At 43.5% G+C, this 18,367-nt stretch overlaps 1 protein-coding gene across 1 annotated transcript in view; it reads left to right on the forward strand.

Annotated features, from left to right (window-relative positions):
- The window catches only part of LOC139227543 (A disintegrin and metalloproteinase with thrombospondin motifs 19-like), a 768,564-nt gene that overhangs the window by 556,611 nt on the left and 193,586 nt on the right, over positions 1–18,367 (forward strand). The window contains exon 15 of the mRNA XM_070858408.1: positions 14,743–14,863. Coding sequence (XP_070714509.1) covers positions 14,743–14,863 — 121 coding nt within the window. The remainder of the gene's footprint in view (positions 1–14,742; positions 14,864–18,367) is intronic.

Here is an 18,367-nt window from a genome sequence, read left to right on the forward strand (position 1 = left end):
AGGGAGCGGAGGGGTGAGGGGGGGGGTGAGGGGAGAGGAGGGGGGAGAGGGGGGAGGGAGGGTAAGGGGGAGAGGAGGAGGGAGGGTAAGGGGGAGAGGAGGGGGGAGAGGAGGGGAAGGAGGGAGGAGGGGGTGGGAGGATGAGGGGTGAGGGGGGGGGAGAGGAGAGGGGAGGGAGGGAGAGGAATGGGGAGAGAGGGAGGGAGGGGAGAAGGGGATAGAGGGTGAGGGGGAGGGAGGGAGAGGAAGGGGGAGAGAGGGAGGGGAGAGGGGGAGACACTAAACGGGCCAGGCCAGGCTGCCGCCGCCGACACCGGGCGGGACCCGCCCCCAGTGAGATGCCGGGCGGGCTGGCCCCGCTGACGACGAGGGGGGGGGGGAAAGAGGAGGGGGGAGAGAGAGGGGGGAAGGAGTGGGGCGGAGAAGGGGGGAGGGAGGAGGGGAGGGGCTGAACTTGCCGGGCCGGCACTTCGGGCGGGGCCCGGCCCAGCAAGATGCCAGGTGGGCGGGCCCCGCTGACGATGGAGGGGCGGAGAGAAGAGGGAGTGGGGGGGAGAAGGGGGGGAGAAGAGGGAGGGAGAGGGAGAAGAGGCAGACAGTGGAGATTGAGGGGGGGCGAGAAGGGGGAGAGAAGAGGGAGGGGGGAGAAATGGGGTGAGAAGTGCGGGGAGGGAGGGAAGGAAGGCTGAACGGGAGCGGGGGGCTGAACGGGAGGGAGCTGAACGGGAGGGAGGCCCGAGTCCCGATCTTCGCCTGGGGATCCTATTCGGCCAGGGCTAGGGTTGGGCCCCTCCGACGCAGCCTCGGGGGCGAGGAGCTACTGCACATGCGCGCACACTTTAGCACGCATGTGCAGAGGTCCCGGCACTGTTTTCAGTGCCGGGACATGGCTCCGCCCCCGACCCCGTGAGCTGCTCCACGCCAAGTACGAAGACGTCCTGAGGAGACCGGAGAATCACAAGGTAAGTTTTCGGCACCCTTTTTATTCCATAAAGTCGGCGCACCTTATATAGATGCGCCGTTTTTCCAGAGAGCAGAAACTTGGGCCCAAAGGAACAGGAAACGGCCATTTGGCATTTCAGACCTTCAAGCCTGCTGCACCGGGTTGTTGGCTAGCATGAGGAAGAGAGACTGACCCCTGGTTGAAATCTCACATCAGACACCCGACCATTAAAGTATAACCCCTATACAACATGGATTGATCAACAGAGACGGTGCCCACCAACAAACAAATTGTTCCATATTTCTCATTGTCTCACGTCACCCAAGTGTGCACAACAGTCTTAACAAGCTCAATACCATCATACCAATGTATCATCTGCAAGCATCACAAAAATGTATGATGGCTTAAAGCAATTATGCGAAGCCTTGGAAAAGGATGTAAAGAAAAACAGTAATAACTTTTGAAAGTATTACATCAAAAAGAAAACCTCAATCTGGTACAAGGCCAGGATTTATAGGGATCATTTTCCAACTTAATGATTTTGGCAGGAGACCCACCGATCAGGAGTGCAAATCAGAAATTGAACCCCCATACTACACAAGATTTTTCAATAATTATTTTAAATGGTCACAAACCACATGTAGCAGGCACCTGAATTTTTGATATACATTCCCAGTGAGCAAAACACTTCCCCAGGAGCACAAGATTGGAAAATCACCCATTATCTGTATCAAGCCAGTTCAACTTTAACTGTGAAACACACAAAAACCTTTGCTAATCTGGGATTTTAAATCAAATATAAGACAAGTCAAATAACTTTTCTTTCACAAACCTTCAGGGCCTAAAAACAAACCAGAAGACAGAAAGACAAATGTAGATCAGCTAACACACACTTACTGATTTGACAAACTGTTTTTTTTGCAATGATCATAAATAAAAGATGACACAGGTGGATTTAAATCTGATTAAAACCTTTTAGTACTATGGATTGTCAAGTGTTAAAAAAAAAAATCAACTTTAAAAAAAAATGTTCACATGTTGTATCTTCTTGTACGACAAAAACTGACAGCTGTAAAAGTAAGGCCAATCGAGCCACGTTCAACAAAATGACAACCATAGCATTCACTATAATTTGAGTAATAATGATGCTTCAAAAAGGTTTCCAAACAAATTTATTAGGAATTTTACAGCAGATTGCTATAGCAGCCACATGTTGGATGTCCCCAAAATTGGCCCCATTCAATGCAAATGCTTTTTCAAGATGATCCAATCTCCTTCGAAACCAACTCTTGTAAAAGAGTATTATAAGTCTGCTCTTACCAAAGGGAATTCTCTTTATATACTAACCGTGGTGAAAAACTTATATTTAAAAGCAAAATATTACAATCATTTTTGTAAACATGCCTTCATATAAATTACACAGCAGCTGAACACAGGTTCAAAGCAAGAAGTATGGATTGTATATTCTACTTTTACTGTTACTATCAATTATATTGTCTTTTATGAGAGCCTTATGTTCACCTTGAGGTGACTGAGCCATTTCATTCACACTACTGCTCACAATATTATTACCCCACTAACTCAGGCACCAGAGATGGTTGCTCAGCAATTACTCAGGAGAACAGACCCTGGGTCAATCAGTAAAAGCTGCTTTCAAAATGATGGGTTTGTATCATCTGGCTGCCGTGCTAGAATAGCCCGGTTAACTCTTTACCTACTGTGCTTTGTATGTACATTGAGCAGTCAAAAAAATGTATAAGGTTAATTTTAGTTTTCAATACTCTCTTCACACACCAAGAAAGCATACCAGGAATTCTGATGGCATCCCTTCATGACGTTTTATCCATTCATTTTAATGGATGGAAAAGTTGAATGGTGCACCCAAATATCTGATATATGCTGTCGGTGCACAAGGCCAAACCTCTAGGCTGGGAGTTGCAAAGACTTAAATTTGGCCCTATATTACGATGCCATTCTATATGCGGGAGCATTATCGTCTCTCAAATTGCTAGATTCAGAAATTCCACAGGGGTTTCCCCCAGCTCCCACCATACTTCATTTAGGGATATTCGGAAACCCCTAGGGCAACAACTTTAAATGGCTGAAATGAACTGTATGTGCCTTTTTTTTCTGGAGATTCCACCGGTCGTGCAATAATGGTACAGCAGTAGAATGGGAAGCTCTGGACTACACATCAGTTTCTTCGGCTTGAAGCATAGGCAGACGAAAGCTACGGGTCTCTCTGCTGCCTTTCATTCAGCTAAGAAAATGTGTATGTGCTGTGAGGTGACATACTGGGCTGAGTTTTAATGGGGAAGGTGGATTGGAGGTGGAGGTGGGGACTCCGAAGCTGTCGGGAAACCCGGGAGCACGAGAGAGGTCTCCAAAAGATCACGGGCCGCGGGGTGGTGGGAGGAGCACGGGAGGTGTCTGAAGCAGCACGGGGTGGGAGGCGTCAGGTGAGGGTCGGGGGCCGGGAGCAGCACGGGGAGGGCCAGCGGAGCAGGGAAGAGGGCCTTGTGGGGGAATCGGAGGCCTGGGGTTGGGTGGGTGGGTCCCTTGTGGGGAATCGGGGCCAAAGGAGGGGAGGGGTAGTCCTCGCCTTGCAGTTTTTCTGGAGGGTTTCACAAGGCCTGCAAAACCCGACCAGCTAAAGTTCAATACAAAATGAAGTTTAAAGTAGAGGCTTCCAGCCTCAGTATAATATTTAAATAGACGACCCGCCTCCTGGCAGCGGATTGTTTACCCGCCCCTGTTAAAACCAGAAGTAGCTGGGTTGGAGGTGGGTTTGGGTTGCGATTCAGATTTTTAACATTTTAACTACCCACACACCCCCAACCCACCCCTTTTTTAGGTTAAAATTTCCTCCAATGTGTTCATTCACCCATCTTCCTTCCCGGAGATTCTCCAGTGACACCTTGCCTAGTAGCTCATTGATAAACCTCATGAGAAGATAATTGTAATCTCAAGTTAGCTGAGTAGCTGTACAGAGGTGATACTTTTAAACTTTGGGCTCAATTTTCCCCACTGATTTGGAGCAGGCTGCTTTGTTTGGCCTACGTTAAAAAAAACAGTTTCGCCGATCAATTTGCACCAGCGTAACTTAGTTAGCTATGATTTTTTTTGGTAAGTTTTTTTCCAGCTAAAGAGGGCGTAACCTGCCACCCACGCCAATTCTGACCAGTTAGTCAATTATGGCCAGCTGAGATTACTCCAGTTCTTCTTAGGCCAGCGTATGTGGCCTCTGCAAAAAAACCTTCTGGAGAGTTAAGGAAATTGGCGCAGGTAGGTGCAGCAGATGGCCAAACAGCAGCAGCAGGAGAGGGGGGGCGGGGGAGGGGGTAAGCCTTTCGGTATAGTTAGGTGTGGGGACCGGGAGGGAGGAGGCCATTCGGCCTGAGGAGCGGACCGGGAGACCACTCGGGACCAGGGTCGGGCAGGGGACCAGCAAACCCTTCTGCCAAAGCCAGGGACAGGGGAGCGGGACTGGCAAGGCACTCTGGGCGGGCTAGGGAAGCAGACCGGCAAGCCCTTCAGCCAGGGCTAGGGGCAGGTGAGTGGGACTGGGACCGGCAAGCCACTTGGGGCTAGGGTAGGGCGGGGGAACAGTACCGGCAAGCCATGTGAGGCTAGGGCAGGAGAGCGGGACCAGCAAGCCACTTGGGGCTCGGGGTAGGCTAGGGAAGCAGACCGGCAAGCCCTTCGGCCTGGGATAGGGGCGGGGATCGGCACCGGCACCGGCATCGGGAGGGGGACAACTTTCATAATTGGAGGTAAGTTGCTGCAATGTATTTTAATGTGTTTTTAAGTTGCTGCAATGTATTTTAATGTGTTGCGAGCTGGCTATATGTGTCCCTGGTTACCGTGGCTACCCGATCTTTTTGGCGCAGATCAAGTTCCACTCCCAAAACTAAAGGACAGGTTAAGCTGCGCTAAAATGAAGAAATCCAACTGGGAAACTTAGAACTTTTTTTTTGGTGTACTTGGGCCCCCAAAAAAACAGGGGTAGCTCTTCAAGTATGCCACAAAAAAAAAGCTTTGGAGAAAACTGAGCCCATAGTTTGTGTTAGAAATTTTGATTAGCAGAGAGGGAAATGGATCAAAACTCTTTCTGACAAAGAAACCCAAAATTCCATGAAAGCCAAAAGCTAACACTCGAGCTTCTAAAACCTTTCCCAGTTAAACATTTTTTTCAGTACAATCCTCCAGGCTGAGTATTCTTTGTGCAAATACAATTTTCTTTTATATTGAGCTCAAGTAAAGGAATGTCTCAGAACACTTAACAAAGTGGTGAGGTGGATGCCAAGAGGGGGTGGGGAAGAGATTGGAGGCATGGTCGAGGAGGTGATTTTTGGATGCTTCTGAAGATAAATAGAAAAATAGAGGGTTAGGGAGAGAATTCCAGAAGACAGAAGAGTAGCAACTGAGCAAGCAGCAAAATATATCCCTGGCATTTTAGGATCACTGCCCTTGCAATATTTTGTTCCCACATTGTTACTCCATTTTCCTAATTTTTACTCATAATTTATCTTCCTGCTCTAACTAATTTATCTGAAGAATTTTCCAGATTAAGAATAAGATGGGAAAATTAGGTTTAGGAATGCAAATCAATCAATTTAACACTTAGTTCACTGTGGAACACAGTTGCCACTGAAACTTGTTCCTTTTTTAAAACTAAAAAAACAAGCAAAGTTATAGGATTAGATATCATTATTTTCAAAGTACACCAGGGACATCTAAGAAGCAAAGTGAGAAAGGAAACCAGGCAGAACTTTTTCACCTGACTTGTGTAAGGCAATTGAAATGGATTGTGGCGATAAATCAAGAATCAATTAGAGGAGTGATTCTGTGCTCCCAACAGGGATTGGCCAATTATGTTTGTGAAAATACAGAGGGGTAAAGTAAGATGTGTAGGTTTATCAAATAGGAATGAGCTTATTGGGCCTTTCTCCTCCTCCTGTTCTTAAAAACTGTCATGCTCTTATTTAAAAGTAAGGCTTCTGTGCTTTTAGCACCTTTAGCAATCTCCAGCCTCTCAGATACTTTTCTTTCACACTCATCGCTGCATTTGACTATTAATAGGGAGGTAAGGAACAAGTTCAAATTGAAGTAATGCCTGCAGACAAGCTGTTAGAAATGAGACTTATACCATTGTAACTTGTTGAAATATTTTGTTAAATACTGATTTTTGTTTACAGCCATTTCGTGCAGTGATTGTAGAGCAAGCTCTGTACTGTATGATGGATTGTTCTGGTGGGTAGACAAGTTGAAATTTTAAAGCAAATTGCCAAAAGGCAGACTGATGAGCAGCTTGCCCTTCTGTAAACAGTAGCTAAGATGTCACCAGGGTGACCGCACTCTTAAATTTTTCCCTCCTTCCATCTAGGTTAGCACCAAGTTTTCACCTGTCCTTTACTTTTAAGTGTCTTTCACATAGAAACATAGAAAATAGGTGCAGGAGTAGGCCATTCGGCCCTTCGAACCTGCACCACCATTCAATAAGATCATGGCTGATCATTCACCTCAGTACCCCTTTCCTGCTTTCTCTCCATACCCCTTGATCCCTTTAGCCGTAAGGGCCACAGCTAACTCCCTCTTGAATATGTCCAATCAACTGGCATCAACAACTCTCTACAGTAGGAAATTCTACAGGTTAACAACTCTCTGGGTGAAGAAGTTTCTTGTCATCTCAGTTCTAAATGGCTTACCCCTTATCCTTAGACTATATCCCCTGATTCTGGACTTCCCCAACATCAGGAACATTCTTCCTGCATCTAACCTGTCCAGTCCCGTCAGAATTTTATATGTTTCTATGAGATCCCCTCTCATCCTTCTAAACTCCAGTGAATACAGGCCCAGTCAATCCAGTCTCTCATATGTCAGTCCTGCCAGCCCGGGAATCAGTCTGGTGAACCTTCGCTGCACTCCCTCAATAGCAAGAATGTCCTTCCTCAGATTTGGAGACCAAAACTGAACGCAATATTCCAGGTGAGGCCTCACTAAGGCCGTGTACAACTGCAGTAAGACCTCCCTGCTCCTATACTCAAATCCTCTAGCTATGAAGGACAACATACCATTTGCCTTCTTCACCACCTGCCGTACCTGCATGCTAACTTTCAATGACTGATGTACCATGACACCCAGGTCTCATTGCACCTCCCCTTTACCTAATCTTCTGCCATTCAGATAATATTCTGCCTTCATGTTTTTGCCACAAAAGTGGATAACCTCACATTTATCCACATTATACTGCATCTGCCACTCGTTTGCCCACTCACTTAACCTGTCCAAGTCACCCTGCAGCCTCTTAGCGTCCTCCTCACAGCTCACACCGCCACCCAGCTTAGTGTCATTTGCAAACTTGGAGATATTACACTCAATTCCCTCATCCATATCATTAATGTATATTGTAAATAGCTGGGGTCCCAGCACTGAGCCCTGCGGCACCCCACTAGTCACTGCCTGCCATCCTGAAAAGGACCCATTTATCCCGACTCTCTGCTTCCTGTCTGCCAACCAGTTCTCTATCCACGTCAGTACATTACTCCCAATGCCATGTGCTTTAATTTTGCACACCAATCTCTTGTGTGGGACCTTGTCAAAAACCTTTTGAAAGTCCAAACACCACATCCACTGGTTCTCCCTTGTCCACTGTACCAGTTACATCCTCAAAAAATTCCAGAAGATTTGTCGAGCTGGATTTCCCTTTCATAAATCCATGCTGACTTGGACCGATCCCGTCACTGCTTTCCAAATGTGCTGCTATTTCATAATTGATTCCAACATTTTCTCCACTACTGATGTCAGGCTAACCGGTCTATAATTACCTGCCTTCTCTCTCCCTCCTTTCTTAAAAAGTGGTGTTACATTTGCTACCCTTCAGTCCATAAGAACCGATCCAGAGTTGATAGACTGTTGGAAAATGATCACCAATGCATCCACTATTTTTAGGGCTATTTCCTTAAGTACTCTGGGATGCAGATTCCCAGGCCCTGGGGATTTATCAGCCATCAATCCTATCAATCTCCCTAACACAATTTCCCGCCTAATAAGGATTTCCTTCAGTTCCTCCCTCTCAATAGACCCTCGGTCCCTTAATATTTCCAGAAGGTTATTTGTGTCTTCCTTCGTGAAGACAGAACCAAAGTGTTTGTTTAACTGGTCCGCTATTTCTTTGTTCCCCATTATAAATTCACCTGAATCTGACTGCAAAGGACCTATGTTTGTCTTCACTAATCTTTTTCTCTTCACATATCTATAGAAGCTTTTGCAGTCAGTTTTTATGTTCCCAGCAAGCTTCCTCTCATACTCTATTTTCCCCCTCCTAATTAAACCCTTTGTCCTCCTCTGCTGTATTATAAAATTCTCCCAGTCCTCAGTTTGCTGCTTTTTCTGGCCAATTTATATGCCTCTTCTTTGGACTTAACACTATCCTTAATTTCCCTTGTTAGCCACGGTTGAGCCACCTTCCCCTTTTTATTTTTACTCCAGACAGGGATGTACAATTGTTGAAGTTCATCCATGTGATCTTTAAATGTTTGCCATTGTCCATCTACCGTCACTCGCCAGTCTATTCTAGCCAATTCACATCTCATACCATCGAAGTTACCTTTCCTTAAGTTCAGGACCTTAGTCTCTGAATTAACTGTGTCACTCTCCATCTAAATAAAGAATTCTACCATATTATGGTCACTCTTCCCCAAGGGCCCTCACACAACAAGATTGCTAATTAGTCCTTTCTCATTACACATTACCCAGTCTAGGATGGCCAGCCCTCTAGTTGACTTCTCGACATATTGGTCTAGAAAACCATCCCTAATATACTCCAGGAAATCCTCCTCCACCGTATTGCTACCAGTTTGGTTAGCCCAATCAATATGTAGATTAAAGTCGCCCATGATAACTGCTGTACCTTTATTGCATGCATCCCTAATTTCTTGTTTGATGCTATCCCCAATCTCACTACTACTGTTTGGTGGTCTGTGTACAACTCCCACTAGCATTTTCTGCCCTTTGGTATTCCGTAGCTCCAGCCATACCGATTCCACATCATCCAAGCTAATGTCCATTCTTACTATTGCATTAAATTCCTCTTTACTTTTTAGTTTGTTTTTAGAAATTCTCAGATAGAACTTTTATATTATATTTAACACTTCAAGCTTAATGGTAAAACACTCTAGGTTTTTTAAATGATTTAAACAACCAATTTTAAAACTTTTTTATGTTGAGTCTGAATTTCTCTCTTGCTTTAGTTTAGAAAAAGTTTCTTGTGTAAAATGGTACATGCTAGAGTACAAATTGAGCAGCCACAAAACAAGAAACTTTTGACAGTATTTGAAACTGTGAACAGATTGTGTAATAGGGGGCCCAAGTTTCGGGTGGAGTTGCTCCCAATTTTCTTGGAGCAACTAGTTTAGTTTGGAGTATCTTAGAAATCGCAATTCTCGGCACTCAGTTTGTTCCAGTTCTAGTGAGTTAGTTTAGGTTTGTTTTAGTTCAGGTATTTCTTTTCAAAAGTGGGTGTGTCCAGCCACTTAGGCCTGTTTTGCAAGTTTCGGCAGCGAAAAGTTACTCCAAACTAACTTAGAATGGAATATGTGTCCACTTTTGTAAGTTCTAAAAAACCTTACCTAGAGTTAAGTTCAGTGCAGGCACAGCCAGAGACGGCAGGTGGGAAGCATTAAACACAAAGGACACATCAACATCACAACTGGGCAAGGGTGGGGTGGGGTGAGGAGGGAAGTTAGAGGATTTTCCAAAGCACTAAACACCTTCACAACAACATTAAAGAAGCAAAGTACATTTAAAGCACTAAGCACTAAACAAAGCACAAAAAGTAATAAGCAATTAATTAATAAAAAAATAGAAGGAACCCTGCACCTAAAGCACCAAGACCAAATTAATAAGCAAGCAATCAATAACAAATAAAAAAATAGAAGTCCTACCTTTATGTGAAGGGAAGGTGTCTCTGTCCGTGTCTTTCTCTCTGTCTCTGTCAGTGTCTCTCTGTGTTTCTGACAGTGAGGGGATGGGGGGAGAGGGGAGGGAAGGGGGGAGGAGGAGGAGGAAGGTAAGGAAGGGGGGTTGGAGGGGGGCAGGGACTGAATGGGAGGGGGGGAGGCTGAATGGGAGGCTGAACGCGGGGGAGGGGGCTGAACGGAGGGGGGTGGAAGGCTGAATGGAGGCTGAACGTGGGAGGCTGGATGGAGGCTGAACAAATGATTACTGTAATATGCAATTCTGAAAACCTTCAATCTGAATGGTATTTCCTTTGATGAGCAACGAAAAATTTACATGGTCTGCATTATCTTGTTGCAGTCACGGTATTCCCCTGCATATTAAAGAATGACTTTTCGTATGAGTATATATGAAGGAAACCTTTGGCAGTATGAAATAACTGAACCATCAGGTCCAATTTTCACACTGCACCATCTGACAGAAATTTATCTGGGTTCAAACTAGATTACTCCTGATGTGACCCAAATATTCTGCAGTCTTAACTGTTTCAATGCCAGGTTTGAAGAAATATTTATCGCAAATGCAATTTATCCAACTTCCATTTCAGGAAATTGCCTGACAAAGAAATTGCCACAAATTGAAGTCGCACATAAATATCTCAACTTCCCCCAATCCAAACACGCTGAGAAGCAAGGTTTCTGACTAATAGACACCTACAGGAGTGGAACTCACTGGAAATATAGGGGTCTCCCTCTATCACCTGCACTCTGCAGTATACACACCCCAGTCTCGGATGACCAATGGCATTGGGGCCCCCCCCCCTCCCCAAAAGATGTGGATCCATGAATAATCTGGGTTGAGGAAGCCAGTTTCATTGAAATAAAAATATAGCTAACCGGTTCAGTACAGTTCCACTAATATCCAATGGGTCTCTGCATTCCACTGTTAAGCCTAACACCTGGCCTTAAAAGTATAGGTCAGTACAAGGACACCATTTTGCAGCTTGGGTCTGCCTGCCTGCTCTTTTAGATATAATTCAAAGACAGACTGGGGGAAAAACGTCCTGTTGAGCCATTGCGCATGCGTGCACGCTCCAACGCGCATGCACAATGCTGCCGGCACTCAGAAGAATGCTGATCCCTAGCCCCGCCCCCCTGCCAGCTATGTTGAGCCGGCATGGCCCTATCTCCACCCCCCCACAGCTTTTGATATGCCATGCTAAGGTTCCTGGAGTGGGGAGAATTACAAGGTTTTCGACGCGTTTTTTAGTCTAACAAGTCGGCGCATCGCATGGAGGTGCGCCTTTTTCAACTCCACCCGAAACTTGGGCCCATAGATACTGACAGAACTAAAAAAGTTAAATGGGTTGGAGATGATTGGATTAAAGTTGAGCAGATAGCATTACTTTTCCAATGAGTGCGGTAGACTATTTGAGATAAATCTACAAGATTACCAAAAGTATATATTCACGTGTAAATGGAGTACATTGAACAACAGTGTCTCATAAAAGGACATTTTGTTCATCGGTCTAATCAGTTTCTTATATAGCATGTTTCAACAAAATGATAAGGATGGATTTTACAGGTAACAACATTGAGTATCTTAAGTACAGTAATACAATCTCCAGCCCTATTCAGGTATGTAAGTCAGGTATGTTGTATAGTTGTATTCAATACAAACTTTCTCTCAGCATTTGAAAGTTTCAGAATATTTTGCTGACGATAGTAAATTAAAGTAACCATTATAATTTAAAGGACATTTACATGATACAGGGATTCATTTCTTTTTTTTATGATATGCACATAGCGGGTTGAGTTTGGCTAGGTTGCATTTGGTTTTCCAGCGCAATTCACCCAAAATCAGCTAAACCAAAAAAAGAGATCGAGGAATTTAAAGCACAATTTACGTCTAACGCAAATCGAATTTATGCAATGTTTTGCACTGGTTTAAAAATCATCGAGTTAGAAGCCATTCCCGCCTACAAAACTGGCCACGCCCCCAGATCGAATTGATTACCATGGCGAGTTTCCATTAATTGTGCCCGTTTGTGGCCCTTTGACGAGGCTCTTAAAATTAAGCTTTTTTTAGGCGCGATCAATAATAGGCACATTTTAAACGTTTTTAAATGTTAAAAAATACTTAATTTACTAAGAAACTGACTACTGTACACTAATATAAGTAGTGAATAGTTCTGTGTTTTGTTTACGTCATTTTCAAGTCCCGCACAAGAGATTGTTGTGCAAAATCAAAGCACATGGTATTGGGGGTAATATACTGACGTGGATAGGGAACTGGTTGGCAGACAGGAAGCAGAGAGTTGGGATAAACGGGCCCTTTTCAGAATGGCAGGCAGTGACTAGTGGAGTGCCGCAGGGCTCAGTGCTGGGACCTCAGCTCTTTACAATATACATTCACGATTTGGATGAAGGAATAGAGTGTAATATCTCCAAGTTTGCAGATGACACTAAACTGGGTGGCGGAGTGAGCTGTGAGGAGGATGCTAAGAGGCTACAGAGTGACTTGGACAGGTTAGGTGAGTGGGCAAGTGCATGGCAGATGCAGTATAATGTGGATAAATGTGAGGTTATCCATTTTGGGGTAAAAACACGAAGGCAGAATATTATCTGAATGGCGGCAGACTAGGAAAAGGGGAGGTGCAACGAGACCTGGGTGTCATAGTACATCAGTCATTGAAAGTGGGCATGCAGGTACAGCAGGTGGTAAAGACGACAAATGGTATGTTGTCCTTCATAGCTAAGGGATTTGAATAAAGAAACAGGGAGGTCTTACTGCAGTTGTACAGGGCCTTAGTGAGGCCTCACCTGGAATATTGTATTCAGTTTTGGTCTCCTAGTCTGAGGAAGGACGTTCTTGCTATTGTGGGAGTGCAGCGAAGGTTTACCAGACTGATTCCAGGGATGGCTGGGCTGTCATATGAGTAGAGACTGGATCAACTGGGCCTTTATTCACTGGAGTTTAGAAGGATGAGAGGGGATCTCATAGAAACATATAAGATTCTGACGGGATTGGACAGGTTAGATGCGGGAATAATGTTCCCGATGTTGGGGAAGTCCAGAACCAGGGGACATAGTTTTAGGATAAGGGGTAGGCCATTTAGGACTGAGATGAGGAGAAACTTCTTCACTCAGAGAGTTGTTAACCTGTGGAATTCCCTGCCGCAGAGAGTTGTTGATGCCAGTTCACTGGATATATTCAAGAGGGAGTTAGATATGGCTCTTACGATTAAGGGGATCAAGGGGTATGGAGAGAAAGCAGGAAAGGGGTACTGAAGGAATGATCAGCCATGATCTTATTGAATGGCGGTGCAGGCTCGAAGGGCCGAATGGCCTACTCCTGCACCTATTTTTCTATGTTTCTATTTAAAATTGGGTTACTCACTAGACACTCTGGTTAGAAATGCTTATTTGTTGTGATAAACCCATTTTCAGCTGTATTAATAAAACTGCACCAGGTTAACACTCTTGAATATTTTTTAATGCAAGGGAACAAAGAAAAACAATTGCCTTCTCTTTCGCTGCCTGATTGCACTGATTCATGGAAGATTTAACATTTGTGATTATGCAAATGAGTTTGGGCAGAAACTTGAACCATAACTTCACTTCAGAAAACTAGCACATTTTTAGCATAATTTGCACCCAGATTGCTAATTCCTTCCTTGTGGAAAATATTTAAATTTTATTGTAAATAAATGCCATTTGGTTTGTGTCATTGTAAGCTATATGTATAGTGATTGTTTCTTTACACATTTTACTTAATTAATAGTGATGGTGCAGGAATATTTACAAATTCCACCCTGCCCTTGCAGACGACTGCTGGCAGAAAAGTAGGAAAAAAGACACACTACTGCACACATTCTGGATGTGCCTTCTGGAAGCAGGTTCTAGAGGCTCCAAGAGCCATATCTCCAGACCTGCCCTTTGCCAACTCGGCTTGCTGCCAATAGAATAAGGAGTCCTACAGCTTGCAGGCTTGAAGAGTTCTAGCTTTTAGCAACACCCATCATATCAAATCTGGGCAGTGCTCCTGTGGAACATTTGCTAGTCTGAACAAATGATGTATATGCTGCTCCAGCAGGAGCTCAGGGAAGTTCCAGGAAATGAGGCATCCCTTTCCTCAGGCCTACTTCACCCAACCCATTATCCACAAACCTCCACTCTTCAGTTCAGCAAAAGGAAACATGGATCACATGACAAACTTGAAGGTCTCAGCGCCTCATCACTCGATAAATACCCCCAAAAGCATAGTGTCCAAACCTCACATACACTTTTTTTATTCATTCATGAGATATGGGCATTGTTGGCAAGGCCAGCATTTATTGCCCATCCTTAATTGCTCTTGAGAAGGTGGTGGTGAACCGCCTTCTTGAACCGCTGCAGTCTGTGCGGTGAAGGTACTCCCACAGTGCTGTTAGGGAGGGATTTCGAGAATTTTGACCCAGCGACGATGAAGGAACGGCGATATATTTCCAAGTCAGGATGGTGTGTGACTTGGAGGTGGTGGTGTTCCCATGTGCCTGCTGCCTTTGTCCTTCTAGGTGTTAGAGGTCATAGATTTAGGAGGTGCTGTTGGATAAGCCTCAGAATAGCAGGTTAAAATGGGAGACTGCGGGAAGGGAACAGGACTTCAGTGCATAACTCTCCTGGGCGATTTTAACTGGCCAACCGCCCAACTTCCACTGGGTAAACATGGTTAAATTAACACTAAAGATTTTCAATGCATATATATATGCAAGTGTCACATAAATTGTAATGTGTCATGACTTAAGAACACAGGTAACGTGCATGTAATTCAACAAAAATATGCTGTTCTATTTTTCACAGAAAATTGGTTGTGATGGCATATTAGGATCCTCAGCCAGAGAAGATCATTGCGGTGTGTGCAATGGGAATGGAAGATCATGTAAAGTCATCAAAGGAGACTTTAATCACACCAGAGGGGCAGGTGCGTCGTCTTATTCTGTGAACTTAAAATATGTCTCGACTATTGAGCGACTTGATGCTGTGAATAAACATAATGGGGAAGATCTCTGTGTGAAATTGTAAAAGTGCATATAAAGAATACATTTCCAATTTTCCACACTTCGTACATAGTAACTACAACTTACATTTATATTTTAATGTAGTAAAACATTCAACGGTGCTTCACATGAGTAATCTGTCAAAAACTGACACAGAGCCAAGGAAGAGAACATTAGGACAGGTGGTCAAAGAGGTAAATTTTAAGGAGCATCGCAAAGAAGGAGAGAGAAGTGGAGAGGCAGAAAGGGATAGGGAGGGAATTCAAGAGCTTAGTGCCTAGACAATTAAAGGCACGGCCAGCAAAGGTGAGATGAAGAAAGTGGGGGATGCGCAAGGGGTCAGAGTTGGAAGAACGCAGATTTCTCGGAGGGTTGTGTGGCTGGAGGAGGTTACAGAGATATAGAGGGTTTTGAACACAGGATTAGAATTTTAAAATCAAGGCTATGGTGTACGGGGAGTCAATGTAGCTCAGCGAGCAGAGGGGTAATAGGAGAACCAGACATAGTGTGAGTTAGGATATGGGCAGCAGAGTTTTGAATGAGTTCAAGTTTATGGAGGGTGGAAGATGAGAGGCTGGCCAGCTGAGCATTGGAATAGTCAATTTTGAAGGAAGCAAAAGCATAGATGAGCATTTCAGCAGCAGATGGGCTGAGGTAAGGGTGGAGACAGGCAATGTTGCAGAGGTGGAAGTGGGCGATCTTTCTGCTGGAGAGGATCGGGTGTTGGAAACTTCGCTCAGGATCCAAGGTTGCAAACTGCCTGTTTCAGCCTGAGAGAGTGGCCAGGATGGAATCGGTGGCTTGGGAACGAAGCATGTGGTGGGAGCTGAAGACAATGGCTTCGGTCTTCCCATTGTTCACTTAGGAGGATATCTTCACTCCATGCAAGTAAAAAATAAAAATATATATATATATATATAATATATATATATTTAATATTTAATTATATGATACAGGGATTCAGTTCTGTGATGGAAAGGATTCTGTACTCATGTTACTAATTTGTGAGCTTTGAGCTAACTGACTGGTATGAAGCACTTACAGTCAACCCACAATTCTACATTTTCTGTCTTCTACTAAATTGCAAACATCTATTAGAAGCACACAATCCACATTATTTATGTACCATGGTGGAATCATCAATCCCACTAGCGTGCAACTCTGGGAGCAGATCCACAGTCCAAATGCTTGCATTCATGAAAATAACTTCATCATCCAACAGAAAAAAATTGCAAACTTCAATAGTGGAACTGCTGGTATAACAGTTAGTAGAGAAGTCTTGATCAAGAAGTAAGTGAAGTGTTGGCAATGCTTTGTTTTACAGTGAGTTTTATACTTTCTGCTTACAGTATTATTTTTCCAGACCTTCAAGATATCATAATAACTGATGCATATCTGTGAACAAAACCTAAAAATAAGTATGAGCAACAAAACCCTAACTATTTAATTAAGACTGGCAATTACAAATGTGAGCATGATAATTATCAAAAAAGGGCACTGTTGATAAATTGGGATCAAGTTGCTCCTTCCCTATTGCAGCACAATTATTCAGGATTGCCATAAGGAACTTTCTGTAAAGTTCAACTTGTTGAATGGTCTTTGATCTAAGAACAGCATTTAATAACATTCCTTTACAAACATCTTTGGCTTTACATTATATTTCAACTGAATGTCACTTTTGATTTACATACGTTCCCCACAAAGCATCAATCATGGTCACCTTGTTTAATGAGTTACTCAAAATCGTTACTTCATGTCACGCTTTTCAATTACAAATCGCTGTCAAAATGTGAGCCTGTTATGATTTTTATCTGAAACACTGCAGGCTACTGTAATATTGAATAAAACACTGGGTCATGCAAACTGTTGGATTATATTCATAATTTATATTTGACATTTCAAAAGATTGTAGTACTAATGCTCCTGTATTTCCAAACTTAGATTGCTATATTTCGCAGAACAATTATATTATTTCTGTAAAGGACTTATATATAAAAATCACTGTTAAATATTTTGAGGCAGGTTGTTCTGTTGATGGGCGCAGCGACTAAAGGAAAGGTGGGTGGGAAGAACACATACCTGGAAGGGAGCCCACCTGATCTTTCATCAATGAATATGTCCAGGCACAGAGACAAGAACATCTGCTCCTGTATGTTTTTGCAGTATATACTTTTTAAAAGATTAAACCTGTCTCTAATTCCTTCTTACAACATAAGTACTAAGACTTAGATTAATAAGTAGTTGAGACTGCTGTTGTACTGCCATTTTTGTATTGATGTGAATTAGGTTTGGATGTAGATCAATGTGAAAGTGGCAGTTTAACCCAGGGTGGGGTAAGAAATTGATTCCCAAGTACAATGAAGTGGTGAAGAACAAAAGCATCGCTGGGAAGTAATCTCACAACTCCTTGCAATACATCTTGCAATACATAGTTAGATGAAGTCCTTACTACTCGGGGGATCAAGGGGTATGGTGAGAAAGCAGGAAGGGGGTACTGAAGTTTCATGTTCAGCCATGAACTCATTGAATGGTGGTGCAGGCTAGAAGGGCTGAATGGCCTGCTCCTGCACCTATTTTCTATGTTTCTATGTTTCTATCTCCAGTCCAATGCAAAGCCAAATTCAAGAAGTGCCCAGGTGGTTGGTTGGACCAGTTGAGAACGTCTTTAATCTTTTTAAAGGTCAGAGAAAGGGGGTGATGCCACCCATGCTCATTTAAGAATTAGCAATTTGTGTTGCAGAGCACCGAACACAAATGCAAGCACACATGCACAGAGCTGCATCCTGGCTGTAGAAATTACGATGCACACCGAGTTATCACCAGCAGTATAACACAGGTCTGTCTGCAGTGCATCACACTACAGATATCAGTCCATGACCAGTATCAGTAATAAAATTGCAGCCCTCCATTCAAAAATACATGAAAGAAACAATAATGCCATTCTTCTGAAAGTGTATGGTCCATCTGTCCTCCTGTTTGGTAATATCATCCCTTTGTAGTGCTGGCCATTTCCATTTAGACGGTTTTGTTGGATAACAAATTTTATAAAAGTAATAGTTTATTAGTCTAATGGATCTATGTTTCCAGGCATACTCTTTATTCAATAACAGCTCCTTATTTGGTTAAAACATGGAATCTCTTTCTATTTATCTTGTGGTGGCTGATATTTATCTCAATAATATTTGTAATAAACACATGAATGTTATTTTAACACAATTGTTGTAAAATAAATAGTCAACAGACATGTCAAAATAGCGGAAAGGAATTTGAACAATTTGTGTTGCTGTAGCGCTCCTCAGGGAGAGATCAGTGGCGTGATTGTCAACTGCCAGCTGTCCATTTATCATCTGAAAAAGTGGCAGTGAGTAGCTGAAAATGGCAGTGGGTGGAGTGGGGATTCGAACTGTCCCCATTGACACCCAGTGCTT

Source organism: Pristiophorus japonicus, chromosome 1 (genome assembly GCF_044704955.1).
Source record: "Pristiophorus japonicus isolate sPriJap1 chromosome 1, sPriJap1.hap1, whole genome shotgun sequence".
In the NCBI taxonomy this organism is placed as follows: Eukaryota; Metazoa; Chordata; class Chondrichthyes; family Pristiophoridae; genus Pristiophorus; species Pristiophorus japonicus.